The sequence below is a fragment of the Dipodomys merriami genome, unplaced genomic scaffold (assembly GCF_024711535.1).
Source record: "Dipodomys merriami isolate MVZ:Mamm:240054 unplaced genomic scaffold, mDipMer1.0.p SCAF_328, whole genome shotgun sequence".
NCBI classification, from domain to species: domain Eukaryota; kingdom Metazoa; phylum Chordata; class Mammalia; order Rodentia; family Heteromyidae; genus Dipodomys; species Dipodomys merriami.
Window position 1 is genome coordinate 1,065,313 of NW_027204804.1, and position 13,755 is coordinate 1,079,067.

At 46.4% G+C, this 13,755-nt stretch overlaps 1 protein-coding gene across 6 annotated transcripts in view; it reads left to right on the forward strand.

Moving 5' to 3' along the window:
* The first annotated feature begins 214 nt into the window (after positions 1-214).
* LOC138841763 (transmembrane protein 265) overlaps positions 215-13,755 on the forward strand; it is a 55,036-nt gene continuing 41,495 nt past the window's right edge. For all 6 annotated transcript variants that reach the window (XM_070042642.1, XM_070042636.1, XM_070042639.1 and 3 more), the window contains exons 1-6: positions 215-552; positions 2,233-2,306; positions 4,590-4,852; positions 5,085-5,336; positions 8,351-8,536; positions 9,218-9,358. In XM_070042642.1, coding sequence (XP_069898743.1) covers positions 4,799-4,852; positions 5,085-5,336; positions 8,351-8,536; positions 9,218-9,358 — 633 coding nt within the window. In that variant the 5' untranslated portion in view covers positions 215-552; positions 2,233-2,306; positions 4,590-4,798. The remainder of the gene's footprint in view (positions 553-2,232; positions 2,307-4,589; positions 4,853-5,084; positions 5,337-8,350; positions 8,537-9,217; positions 9,359-13,755) is intronic.

The window sequence follows — 13,755 nt, forward strand, 5'->3', positions numbered from 1 at the left end:
GCTAATTTTCTTCATTTCACTGGCTGATCTACAAAAAAGAAATAGAAAGGGAAGCGGCGGTGGCACCCGCAATGCAGCTCGAGACTGCTTCAGTCGCAGGGGTTGAGATGGCTGGTGCGGGACCGCGCCGAGCCTGGGGGCGTACTACACCTCCCAGCGTGCCTTGCGCGCCGAACAGCGCCCTACGCTCACAGGCGAGCCTCCCCGCCCCCAACCTCCAGTTACTGTCTCTCGCGAGAGTACCGGCCGCGCCGGCGGTAGCGGTAGCGAGCCGTGCTGGTTGTGGTTGGTGGTGGTGGCGGCCGAGACGGCGGCGGCCATTTTGGTGAGGCCTCGGGAGCAGCGGCGGCAGTTCGCTGGGAGTAGGGGGCTCCCTTTTCTTCAGCACACTGCCTGCGTCTCCGCGCCGCGAGAGGAGACAGTGGAGGCAAAGCGGCGGCCGTAGCCGCGGTTCCCCGGGGAATTTAAAAGGCCGTGAAGGCGTCGGTCAAGAGGGGGCCCTCCCCCCTCCTCGGCGGGAGGGGGGTGGTGCGCACGCCCCCGAGGACGCAGGTAAGAAGAGGGAGACAAGATGGCGGACGCCCCACAGTGCCCCTCCCCCGGCCGGCAACTGCGCGCGCATCCCCGCTGCCGCCTCCCTCCCACCTTCCCGGGGTGCTGCGCGCGCACCTCCTGCCGGGGCCCGGGGCCGGTGCGCGAGGCTGTCGGCGCGCGCCCATAGAGACAGGCTGGGCGGCCTAGCCGGCAGGCGCTGAACCGCAGCGCGTCTCCACTCCCCGCGCGCCCTTCTGCGCACGCGTGCCTGAGCGAGCGAGTCCTGAGGACGGACCCAGGTGCGCTCTTGCCCGCCCACCTCAGTCCCCTTCAGGGGCGCGCGGGAAGAGGAAGGGGGGCGTGGGACGCGTAGTCGGGGCGCACGCCCATCGTGTCCAGTCTGGGCAACTGGACCTGGCACGAGCCCTCTCTCCTCGTAGCCTTTGGCCGTATGGCAGTGTGTGTGTGGGGTCCTGGCGTGCGTGGACGAGGGGTTGCCTGGTCCGGCGGTTCTTGGGCGCGTGGGTCTGGGTGCTGGCGGGAGCCCCCAGGTCGTGCGCGCCGCCGGCTTGCTCCGCCTCCAGCCGCGCACGCGCAGGCCCCTCCCCCAGGCTGGCGCGCACGTTGGGTGGGGTGGGAGTCCTGGAGAGGGCGGGACTCTTAGGATTGGTGGCACCTTGGGCCGAGGTTAGAGGTCACGTCGGGTCATCGAGTCGGAGGGTTGGGGAGACTGCGGTGAAGGGTGGGTCAAGAGTTCAGGCTTCTTGGGAGTCTGGTTCCCTTGGGGCCTAGGAATCTGTTGTGGAGGTTGAGCGAATCAAGGCAGCACCGTGGTTAAGGGATTTCCTTAAACACTGGGAAAACGCTTCCGGGCCTTGTGTGGGTTAACCCTGCCTGTTTCCGGTGCATGGTCCTTCGCTGTGAGGCCTTCCTCACATCTGCCAGCTCTTTAATATTTCTCGATGAAGTGCTAGGGTTTCAGGAAATATCTTGTGGAGCCGGTAGAGGATTAAAAGGGTTCTGAGATGAATCCTGGGTAGATTCTCCTGTAACCAGGAGCACTCCTGGGAATTCCATTCTTGTATCCTGATTGTTGAGGAAAGCAAGCTACCAGGTAGCCAGCATCTTTTTTGAGCTGCTGGACATGGCATATTTTTGGTTTAAGTTTGTCCACACTGCAATTGGACTCTATTACACTTAGGTTTTTACACTTGATCTTGTATGTATGCAACATTTTTTACACTTGATCTTGTATGTATGCATCATTTCTTCGCTGTTCCTATTACAGGAAGAATAGCAAATTCTCTGTTCACAAAATATAGTTTGCTTTTATTTTTTTGAAGCATGAGCCTTCCCTACTACTTTGCCAGCTGATTTGGGAAATATTTAAAAATCTCAGGAATCTGGAGCACATTATAAACTTAGATGAACATTGGCAAATATGAGGGTTTTTTTTTTCAATACTGGTACTTGAACTTAAGCTCAAGTCTTCCATCTTGCTCAGAGCTGATACTCTACCTCTTGACCCACACTTCCAGCCCAGAATTTTATTGTTAAGGAGATAGTCTTGTATATGTTGAACCATGATCCTCTGGGTCTCAGCCTCCTCCTGAGTAGCAAAGATTATAGGCATGAGATACTGGTGAGCACTACTGTGTGTTTATTTCTCAATTCTGGTTTTCTTCCATTTTGTTTTAGGTGTGATCCTTCTCATTACGGCGGCACCGTGGAAGTGCAGACTTTCACAGGGGGTGTGGTCTCAGCTCACACAGGTGAGGAGTGTTTAGATACCATTTTATATGTTGATGCTAATGGAAAAAAAGTGTATGAAATGAGTGGAATCACAGTTCTATATTTCTGGGTTTTTGCTCTCAAGAACTATGGAAGTATTTGCATGTGAATTTCTTTTTTTGGGGGGGGGTGGTCCGGTCGTGGGGCCTGAACTCTGGGCCTGGGCGCTGTCCCTCAGCTCTTCATTCAGCTCAAGGCTAACACTCTACCATTTGAGCCACAGTGCCACTTCCGGCTTTTTTCTTTTTGCTTATGTGATGCTGAGGAATCGAACCCAGGGCCTCTGGCATGCAAGGCAAGCGCTCTACCACTGAGCCACCTTCCCAGCCCCTTGCATGTGAATTTCTGTGGAGGCTTTTTATTTTGTTTTGTCTTTGTTTTCTAGCCCTGGGGCTTGAACTGAGGGCCTGGGCTCCATCCATGAGCTGTTTGTTTTTTGTTGTTGTTGTTGGTCATGGGGCTTGAACTCTGGGCCTGGACACTGTCCCTGAGCTCTTCACCTCAAGATAAGCGCTCTACCACTTGAGTCACAGCATTATTTGCGGTTTTCTGGTGGTTTATTAGAAGTAAGAGTCTCACAGGCTTTCCTGCCTGGACTGGCTTTGAACCACAATCCTCAGATCTCAGCCTCCTCAGTAGCTAGGATTATAGGCGTGAGCCACCAGTGCCCAGCTCCGTGAGCTCTTTTGCTCAATCCTAGTGCTCAATCACTTGAGCTACAGCTCCATTTCCAGTTTTTTGTTTTTGTAGTTCATTGTCAAATCTCATGGGATTTCCTACCTGGGCTGACTTGGCACTGTAGTCCTTATATCTCAGCCTCCAGAGTAGGTAGGATTACATGCTTGAGCCACTCAAGCCCAGCTATTAGGGATTTTTGATACTGATAACAAACTGGGACTGTGGATGGGTTGAGAAAAACCTGATTGCCTCGGAAACTACCATGAGACTACCTAGCCCTTAAGTTATTTGTTTTCTTTGAATCTCATTTTTGAACTTATAGAGATAATATTGGAGTTTAAGTCCCATTTCAAGCAATGATTTGTTCTACATACTTTTATTTTCAGTGTTTGGGAGAAACTATATAATCATTTTGTATGTTTTGAAAGGTACCTGGTTCACAAGTTAGGAAAAAGGATCTTATTGCTTTAGAAATGTCTTTTTTTTTTTTTTTTTGGTCGGTCATGGGGCTTGAACTCTGGGCCTGGGCGCTGTCCCTCAGCTCTTCAGCTCTACGTGAGCGCTCTACCACTTGAGCCACAGCACTACTTCCAGTTTTCTGGTTAATTGGAGATAAGAGTCTTACAGACTTTCCTGCTTTGGCTGGTTTTGAACTGCAATCCTCAGGTCTCAGCCTCCTGAGTAGCTATGATTACAGCCGTGAGCCACCAGTGCCTGGCTGTTGGTGTGTTATTGTTTTTAAATGGGGTTTCATTATGTTTCCCAGGCTGGTCATCAACTCCTAGGCTCAGTTCCTTCACTGAAACTTCCCTAATAGCTATATGTGCGTGCAAGTACTACTGTGTTTACCATAATGTTTTCCTGTGTTTTTTTTTTTTTTTTTGGTCGGTCGTGGGGCTTGAACTCTGGGCCTGGGTGCTGTCCCTCAGCTCTTCAGCTCAAGGCGAGCGCTCTACCACTTGAGCTACAGCGACACTTCCGGTTTTCTGGTGGTTTATTGGAGATAGGAGTCTCGCGGGTTGGCTTTGAACCGCGATCCTCAGATCTCAGCCTCCTGAGTAGCTAGGATTACAGGCGTGAGCCACCAGCGCCCAGCTTTTCCTGTGTTTTTTTTTTTTAAATTCTGTATGTGGTTGTATACGTGTATGCATGCACATACGTTAATACTGTTACAGGTGCTTGAACTCAGCCCTTTTTGCACTAGTCTTGAGCAAAACAGCTCAAGGACAGCACCCATGTCCTGAGTTTAAGCCCTAGGACCGGCACCAAAAAACACACATACCAGGTGCTGGTGGCTCAAGCCTGTAATCCTAGCTAGTCAGAAGGCTGAGATCTGAAGATTATGGTTCAAAGCCAGCCCAGGCAGGAAAGTTCCGTGAGACTCTTATCTCCAATAAACCTCTCAGAAAACCAGAAGTGGTGCTTGTGGCTCAAGTGGTAGAGTGTTAGCCTTCAGTTGAAGAGCTCAGGGACAGTGCCCAGGGCCAGAGTTCAAGCCCCAAGACTGACAAATTAACAAAAAACAAGCACCCACAATAAGCCAAACAACTTCAATGTCCTTTAATTCATTTCTATCCTACTTTTAGGTGCTCCAGAGACTGGTGGACCTGAACAGAGGCTGGGAGGCCCTGGTGGGCCCCGGGCCCTGGAAGGCGGGTCCCGGTGGCTGGTGGCCCAGAATGAGGCCAGCTCCCAGTATGCCCTGCAGCCGGACGCCAGCCCCTCGGCCTGCAGCAGTGGTAATAACAACCCAGCTATTCTTCAGGCATCCAACAAGGAGCCTGGGAGTGGGACCATGCAGAGCAGCCCCTCCCCTGCTCATCCTCAGCTCCCAATTCTACAGACACAGGTTTGAAAGTGGGAATGGTTCCATTTCTATTTCTGTTTTGTGCGTTGCTGGCTTTGAATCAGAAGTTGCAGGTCCTAACTGAGCCTCTTTGTCTAGAGAATCTTGGGTACTCAGATGGATAGAACTGTAGTGTGTCAAACATCTTGGCTTGTTCAATGGACTAGAATAGAATAATATACATAAAACAGTACGTGCTAATTGATACTTTTTTCCATCATTTCCTCTTTTCTAGATGGTGTCGGACGGCATGACAGGCAGCAATCCTGTGTCCCCTGCCTCATCTAGTTCCCCAGCCTCTAGTGGGGCAGGTGGCATCTCCCCCCAGCACATAGCTCAAGATTCTTCTTTGGATGGACCTTCAGGCTCCTCAGATGGTGCCACAGTGCCCCTGGAAGGGCTCAGCTTACCCCAGGCTGCTGACTTGGCTAATAAGGGCCCAAAGTGGGAAAAGAGCCATGCAGAAATTGCAGAGCAAGCCAAGCATGTACGTATTGGGAAAGTCTGTGAGGATTCTTGGGAGTCATCTTTTAATACTCAGTCGTGTCCCATGGGTATTTTACATGTCTCTGTTTCTTGTAGATTTAGGGGATAGGCTCTATCTTAGCTTATGTCCTGTTAAGTGTATGCTTAAATTCTAAGATTCATTTTCCCTTTTATTTATTTTGTTCTGTCAAACCCAGGGCCTCATAAATGTTAGGCAAGTGCTTTGCTACTGAGATACATCCCCAGCCCAGATATTTTTAAGATAGAGATATCTGATCTAGGCACAGTGGCTCATACCTGTAATCCTACCTACTTTGGAGGCTGAGATTTGTGGATCTTGGATTGAGGCCAGCCCAGGCAGGAAAGCCTGTGATACTCTTAATTTCCAATTAAGCACCAAAAATGAAGTGGCTCTACTATGACTCACGTAATACAGTACTAGCCTTGAACACAAAAGTTTAGGGACAAGCTGGGCACTGGTGGCTCACACCTGTAGTCCTAGCTACTCAGAAGGCTGAGATCTGAGGATTGCAGTTTAAACCCAGCCCAGTCCATGAGACTTTTATCTCCAATTAACCACCAGAAAACCAGAAATAGCGCTGTGGCCCAAGTGGTAGAGTGTTCACCTTGAGCTGAAGAGCTCAGGGACAGCGCTCAGGCCCAGAGTTCAAACCCCGGGAGAGAGACACACGCAGGCACACACGTGTGCGCGCAAGAAGCTAAGGGACACTACCTAGGCCCTGAGTTCAAGCCCCAGGACTGACACTAAAAAAAAAAAAAAAAAAAAAAATCTGTTACCATATCTGTTACCATGCTTGTGTTTTTTTCTTCCTGGGATTTTCTGGGGATTGAAAACAGAGCACATTTTTGGCAAGTGCTTATCTACAGCTTTATAGTGAAGTTAAAATTCAAGGAAGAATTAGACATGAAAGTACTTTGTAAACTTTGATGCTCTTAAGACTTACTAATTTCTACTTACTTCTATTCTGCTGCCTGTTAAGTTTATCCAGTGGTAAGTGTGGTAGTCCCTGGGTTTCTGCATCACCTGGAAGCTTATTAGAAATACATATTCTTGGTACTATTCATTTAAAATTTTGGGATGATACCTAGCAATATTTTAAAACTTCAGGTCATTTTATGCATGCTTAAATTCGAGATCCACTGCTATCCATGACTTCCTTTATTTTGTCCTCCCACCATCAGGCTAATTCTTTGCCTCATCTCTATCATTTTCCCCAATTTAACATTTATCTTGAGGGATTTTCCCTTTCCAAATTACAACTTGTAATGCTTCTATCCCAGCCTCCCTAGTGCTGGGATTATAGTTGTATATCAGCAATTTGGCCCTGTGCTGAGGTTTTTGCTATTATTTGTAGTCCTTGGGTTTGAATTTGGGGCTGTGCCTCTTTTTTTTTTTTTGCCGATCATGGGGCTTGAACTCTGGGCCTGGGTGCTGTCCTTCAGCTCTTCAGCTCAAGGCTAGCGCTCTACCACTTGAGCCACAGCGCCACTTCCAGCTTTTTCTGCTTATGTGGTGCTGAGGACTCAAACCCAGGGCCTCATGCATGCAAGGCAAGCACTCTACCACTGAGCTACCTTCCCAGCCCCTCTTTTTTTTTGTTTGTTTGTTTTTTTGAGCCAGTACTGGGATTTGAACTCAAGTCTTAGCTCTGGCTGACACTCTGGCTTAGCATTTTCATTCAAGACTGATGCTCTACCACTTGAGCCACATCTCTGCTTCTAGCTTTTGCTAGTTAATTGGAACTTTGTCCAGTTTTTTTTTTGCCTGGGCTGTCTGACTTTGTAAACTGGCATTCTCAGATCTCAGGCTTCTCAGTAGTTTAGGATTATAATCATGAACCACTGGCAACTGGTGGGAGCTTTTTCTCTTTAGCTGTGCCCCCAGTCTTTTTTTAAATTTAGTAATTTTTTTGTTATACCCAACCACTGTTGTCATATATAGCTTTTCAGTAGTTTTTGCATGAAAAGCAGTGTTGGCAACCATTTTTTTGTGGGGGTGGAGGGGTAAGGGTGTTTATTTTGTTTCTGTTCTGTGGTAGGTATTGAACACCTGGTCTTATATGTGTTGGGCAAATGTTCTAACATGAAGCTACAAAGCTAGCAACCTTAAAAGTATATTTGAAAGCAAAAATGATTGTATAAATTAGACTCTATAACAAATTTATAAGCCTAATACAGCTTAAACATTACTCTGAGGAAATATAGTTCTATTGTTTTAAAGAGCCCTTTTATATAGAATTTAAAAAAAGGATACTTGTATTCTTTGCTTCTCTGGGAGATGTTTCTCACTCATGTCCATGGGTTACAAACAAATATTGTGTGGAATAATGGAAAAAGCATGAAATCTGGTGTCTGGAGTTCTTAGACCTGTTTTTGATTCCCAGTTCTTAGCTCCATTCTGTCAGAGAAATGATTTTAATCTCTTTGGTCCTTTTTCCTTCATCTGAGGAGAACATGAAACAGCCCTCTAAGTGCTTAAGAATTCAGCTTTTATGTCCAGGAACTTTGTTTTGTTTTTTTTTCCCTATCAGTTATGGGTCTTGAACTGAGGGTCTGGGTGTTGTCCATGGGCTTTTTTTTTTGGGTCCGGTCATGGGGCTTGAACTCAGGACACTGTCCCTCAGCTCTTCAGCTCAAGGCTAGCACTCTACCACTTGAGCCACAACACCACTTCCGGCTTTTTTTTCTGCCTATGTGGTGCTGAGGAATCGAACCCAGGGCCTCATGCATGCAAGGCAAGCGTTCTACCACTGAGCCACCTTCCCAGCCCGTCCATGGGCTTTTTTACTCAAGGCTAGCTGTCTAACTTTGAGCCACAGTGCCACTTCTGGTTTTCTGGTGGTTAATTGTAATAAGAGTCTCACAGACTTTATTTTTGGACTGGTTTCAAACTGCAATCTATAGATCTCAGCCTCTAAGTAGCTAAGATTACAAGTGTGAGCCATCAGTGCCCAGCTTCAGGAACTGTTGATTGACCTAGCTGCCCCTTCTTAGGAAGCTGAAATTGAGACTCGGATTGCTGAGCTTCGGAAGGAGGGATTCTGGTCACTGAAGAGGCTACCGAAGGTGCCAGAGCCTCCACGGCCAAAAGGCCACTGGGATTATCTGTGTGAGGAGATGCAGTGGCTCTCTGCTGACTTTGCTCAGGAGCGCCGATGGAAACGGGGTGTGGCTCGTAAGGTATGTACTCAACTGGGTCAACCTTTCAAGTGTGCTTTCCTTTGATAGTTGGGTTATTTGGAAAGAAACCAAACAGAACAGTGTGGTCCTTTTTGCTACTTGTAGCACTAAGAGGAAGCTCCTACATCCCTGATTTTTTTCCTCTTCATTGTTTTTTTTTTTCTTTGTCGGTATTCAGGGCATGGACGCTGTCCCTGAGCCTCTTTGTGCTCAAGGCTACTCCTCAACCACTTCAGCCACAGCACCACTTTGGCTTTTTCTGATTAGTTTATTGGAGCTAAAAGTCTGGGGGACTTTACTGCCACGAGTGGCTTCAAACCATGATCCTTAGATCTCAGCCTCCTGAGAAGCTAGGATTACAGGCATGAACCACCAGCACCCGGCTTCCCTGGATTGATTTCTTTGCCTTTTGTTGGGTGGTTGATAAGGAGCTTTGCCTTTTTCAGTTGTTTGTTTTTTTTGCTTTTTCTTTTGTGCCAGTCTTGGACATTGTTCCAAGAGCTTAATTTGCAGAAGGCTAGCATTCTACCACTTGAGCCACAGTTCTACTTCCTTTGGCTGTTTTTGGTAATTGAACTGTGATCCTCAGATTTCAGCCTACTGAGTAGCTGGGATTACAGGAATAAGCCACCAGTGTCCAGAGGCTTTGAGTGTTTTTATGTTTGGTCTTTATTGCCATAGGTGGTACGCATGGTGATCAGGCACCACGAGGAACAGCGGCAGAAAGAAGAACGGGCTCGGAGGGAGGAGCAGGCCAAGCTTCGAAGAATTGCTTCCACCATGGCCAAGGATGTCCGGCAGTTCTGGAGCAATGTTGAGAAGGTAAATAGTAGAAATTGAGAGAGGGAAGTGGCCTTAGGAGTGTAGGTTGGCATGTTAGTAGGAATGATCAAAAATTTTCTTTGAGGTATGAATATGCAACTTAAAGCAACTATTATTGTTTTGGACTTTTCTAGTATGGAGTGCTGAGGAAGAAGGAAATACTTGGTAAATCTTTCCCACCTTTACATTTAAAAATCTAAGGGCCCAGTACCTCTTTTCCCTTTTTTTTTTTTTTCCAGTCCTGGGGCTTGAACTCAGGGCTTTGGCACTGTCCCTGAGCTGCTTTTTGCTCAAGACTAGCAGTCTACCACTTCAGCCACACTTCTGGCTTTTTCTGTTTATGTGGTACTGAAGAATTGAACCCAGGGCGTCATGCATGCTAGGCAAGCACTCTACTACTAAGGCAGGCCCAGCCCTGCTTTTTTTTTTGTCCTGGGCCTTGAACTCTGGGCCTGGGCACTGTCCTTCAGCTCATCAGCTCAAGGTGAGCACTCTACCACTTGAGCCATAGCGGCACTTCTGGTTTTCTGGTGGTTAATTGGAGATAAGAGTCTCACGGACTTACCTGCCTGGGCTGGCTTTGAACTGGCATCCTCAGATCTCAGCCTCCTGAGTAGCTAGGATTATAGGCATGAGCCACTGGCGCCCAGCATTTTTTTCTTTTTCTTTTTCTTTTTTTTTAAGCTAAGCAATCTAGTTTTTTTGGTGCCACTCCTGGGGCTTGTATTCAGGGCCTGGGTATCAGAGTTTACGTTGGTAAAGGCTAGCATTCTACCATTTGAGCTTTGTTTGGATACTTTAGTGGAGATAATAGGTTCACAGGCTTTCCTGCCCAGGCTGATTTCGAACAGCAATCCTCAGCTACTCCTGAGTAGCTAGGAGTACAGGTGTGATCCACTGGCCCCTGGCTTAAGCAATCTGTTCCTTTATGGTGTTTTAATACATAGATACTTGCACTGTTACTGTTTACCCTCCATCTTTTTTTCCCCTCTCTGCTTCATATTCCTACATACTCCTATAATCATGTCCTTTATATATGTGTGTATGTGTATATATTATGTAGGATTATACATATTACGTGTCCATGAACATGTTTCTTTTAGGTCTAGCTTCCACACATGAGTGTAAACATGATAATTGGCTATTCATATATTCCCTGTCCATATGCTTACCAATTCCATCCATTTTCCTCCAGATTACATGATTTCATTTTTCTTGATGACTGTGTAATATTTCATGGTATATATGTACCATATCTTCTTTATTTATCTGTTGTTGGATACCTTAGTTGATTTTATTGTTTATTGTGAACAGTGTTGCAATAAACATGAACATTGATTTGTACTCCTTCAAATATATGCCCCATGGTTGTATGATAGTGTCATAGTGTCATAGGCAAGGTCTAATTTTATCATTTGAAGAACTTCCACATGGATTTCTTTTTTTTTTGAGGGGGGGGTCTGGTTGTGGGGCCTGAACTCTGGGTCTGGGCGCTGTCCCTCAGCTCTTCAGCTCAAGACTAGCGCTCTACCACTAGAGCCACAGAGCCACTTCCTGCTTTTTTCTTTTTGCTTATGTGGTGCTGAGGAATCGAAGCCAGGGCCTCAAGCATGCAAGGCAAGCGCTCTACCACTGAGCCACACTTTCCCTTCCACATGGATTTCTACAGTGGTTGCTCTAGTTTACATTCCCATCAGTAATGTATGACAATTCCTTTTTTTCCCTCTGAATCCTCACTAGCGTTTGTTTTCTTCTCTCTCTCTCTCTCTCTCTCTCTCTCTCTCTCTCTCTCTTTTTTGTTTGGTGGTGAGGCTTGAACTCTGGGCCTGGGTACTGTCTCAGCTCTTCAGCTCAAGGCTAGGACTCTACCATTTTTGCCACAGTGTCACTTCCCATTTTCTGAGTGGTTTATTAGAGATAAGTCTCATGGACTTTCCTACCCAGGCTGGCTTTGAACTGGTTAGCTTTGAGCCAAGATTCTCAGATCTCAGCCTCCTGAGTAGCTAGGATTATAGGATTATAGGTGAGATCCACCAATGCCCGGCTTCTTTTTTTTTCTTTTTTCTTTCTTTCTTCTCCTCCCCCCCCCCCCCCCCACAGTGTTTGCTGCTCCTGGGGCTTGAACTCAGCAGGGTCTGGGTGCTGTTCCTAAGTTTTTGGGTGGCTAACAGAGATATGAGTCCCTTAGACTTTCGTGGTCAGGCTGGCATTGAACCACAATCCTCAGATCTCAGCCTCCTGAATAGGTAGGATTACAGGAGTGAGCCATCAATGCTTATTGTTTGTTTTCTTGATGATTGCCATTCTGACAGGTAAGATAGAATTTTACTATACTTTTCCTTTTTTTTTCTTTTTTTTTTTGGTCGGTTGTGGGGCCTGAACTCTGGGCCCAGGTGCTGTCCCTCAGCTCTTCAGCTCAAGGCTAATGCTCTACCACTTGAGCCACAGTGCCACTTTTGGCTTTTTCTGCTTATGTGGTGCTGAGGAATTGAACCCAGGGCCTCATGCATGCAAGGCAAGCACTCTACCACTGAGCCACTTTGCCAGCCCTATACTTTTCCTTTTAAGCCTGGCTCTCTACCACTTGAGCCACACCTCTACTTCTGATTTTTGCTGATAAATGGGAGATAAAATAGTTTCTCAGACTTACCTGCCCAGAGTGGCTTCAAATCATGATCCTCGAATCTCAGCCTCCAGAGTAGCTAGGATAACAAGCATGAATCACTGACATTTAATTCTGTATTTTCTTTCTTTATTATTTTTTTTGTGTGTGGGGGGGTGGTCAGTTGTGGGGCTTGAACTTTCCTTGCTCAGCCTGGCTTTGTACCATGATCGTCAGATTTTAGCCTCCTGAGTAGCTAGGGTTATTGGTGTGAGCCACAAGCACACTGTCATTTGTCAATTCTTGTTTTTATTTTCTGGGCAATTAGAGTTCTGTTAAAATTACCTGAATCCATAACTTCCAGGGTTTTTCTTGTTTTCTTGTATTAGATATAAAGTTTCTGGTCTTACTTTGAGTATTTTGATTTTTTGGAGTTGGTTTTTGTGCAGAGTGACACATAAGGGTCAATTTTCAGTCTCCTGCAGGTGATAACTAGAGACTTTCCTCCAGTGTGTTTTTGGCTCTTTTGTTGAAAATTAGATCATACAGTTGTGTAATTTCATTCCCAGGTCTGTTTTTATGTTACTATGGCCATATAGTATAATTTGAAGTTTGATCATTATGATGCTTCCAGCATTGTTCTTTTTACCCAGAATTGCTTTTGCTATTAATGCTTCTATATAATTTTTTGGATTTTTCCTATTTCTATGAAGAATTGACATTGAGATTTTGATTAGTATTTCCTTGAATCTGTAGATTACTTTTAGGAGTATTGACATTTTCTCTCTCTATCTAAGTTATCTAATTGTGGGGCTTGAACTTAGGGCCCTGTCCTTGAACTTTTCTACTCAAGACTAATGCTCTACCACTTTGAGGCACAGCAACCACTTTCAGTTTTTAAGTGGTTAATTGGACATAAGAATTTCATGATCCTCAGGGGCTGGGAAGGTGGCTCAGTGGTAGAGCGTTTGCCTTGCATGCTCGAGGCCCTGGGTTCGATTCCTCAGCACCACATAAGCAAAAAGAAAAAAGCCGGAAGTGGCGCTGTGGCTCAAGTGGTAGAGCGCTAGCCTTGAGCTGAAGAGCTGAGGACAGCGCCCAGGCCCAGAGTTCAGGCCCCACCACCAGACCAAAAAAAAACAAAAAGAATTTCATGATCCTCAGATCTCAGTCTCCTGAATAGGATTACAGGTGTGAGCCATCAGGATCCAGCCCCTGAGCTTTTTTTTTTTTAGTCATGGGGCTTGAATTCTGGGCCTGGGTATTATCTCTAAGCTTTTCTGCTCAAGGTGAGCACTCTTAACACTTGAGCCACACCACCACTTTCTGGTGGTTAATTGGAGATAAGAGTCTCACGGACTTTCCTGCCCCAGCTGGCTTTGAACCACGATCCTCAGAGCTCAGCCTCTTGAGTAGCTAGGGTTACAGACGTGAGCCACTGGCGCCTGGCTGGCTCTAAGCTTTTTAATAAGAATTTTATGTTTTGTTGAGGCTTTTATTTTGACTTCATAAAAGTATCTGAAGCAAACAAACAAAAAAAGACTCAATAAAAAAATAAGACTAGAGAAAATAATTGTATGGCTGGGTGCCAGTGTAATCCTAGCTACTCAGGATGCTGAAATCTGAGAATCGTGGTTCAGAGCCAGCCTGAGCAGGAAAATCTATGGGACTGTTTATCTCCATTTAACCACCAGAAAACTGGAAGTGACACTCTGGCTCAGGTAGTAGAGTGCTTGCTTTGAGCTGAAGAGTGCAGGGACAGTGCCTAGCCCCAGAGTTCAAGCTTCAGTACTGA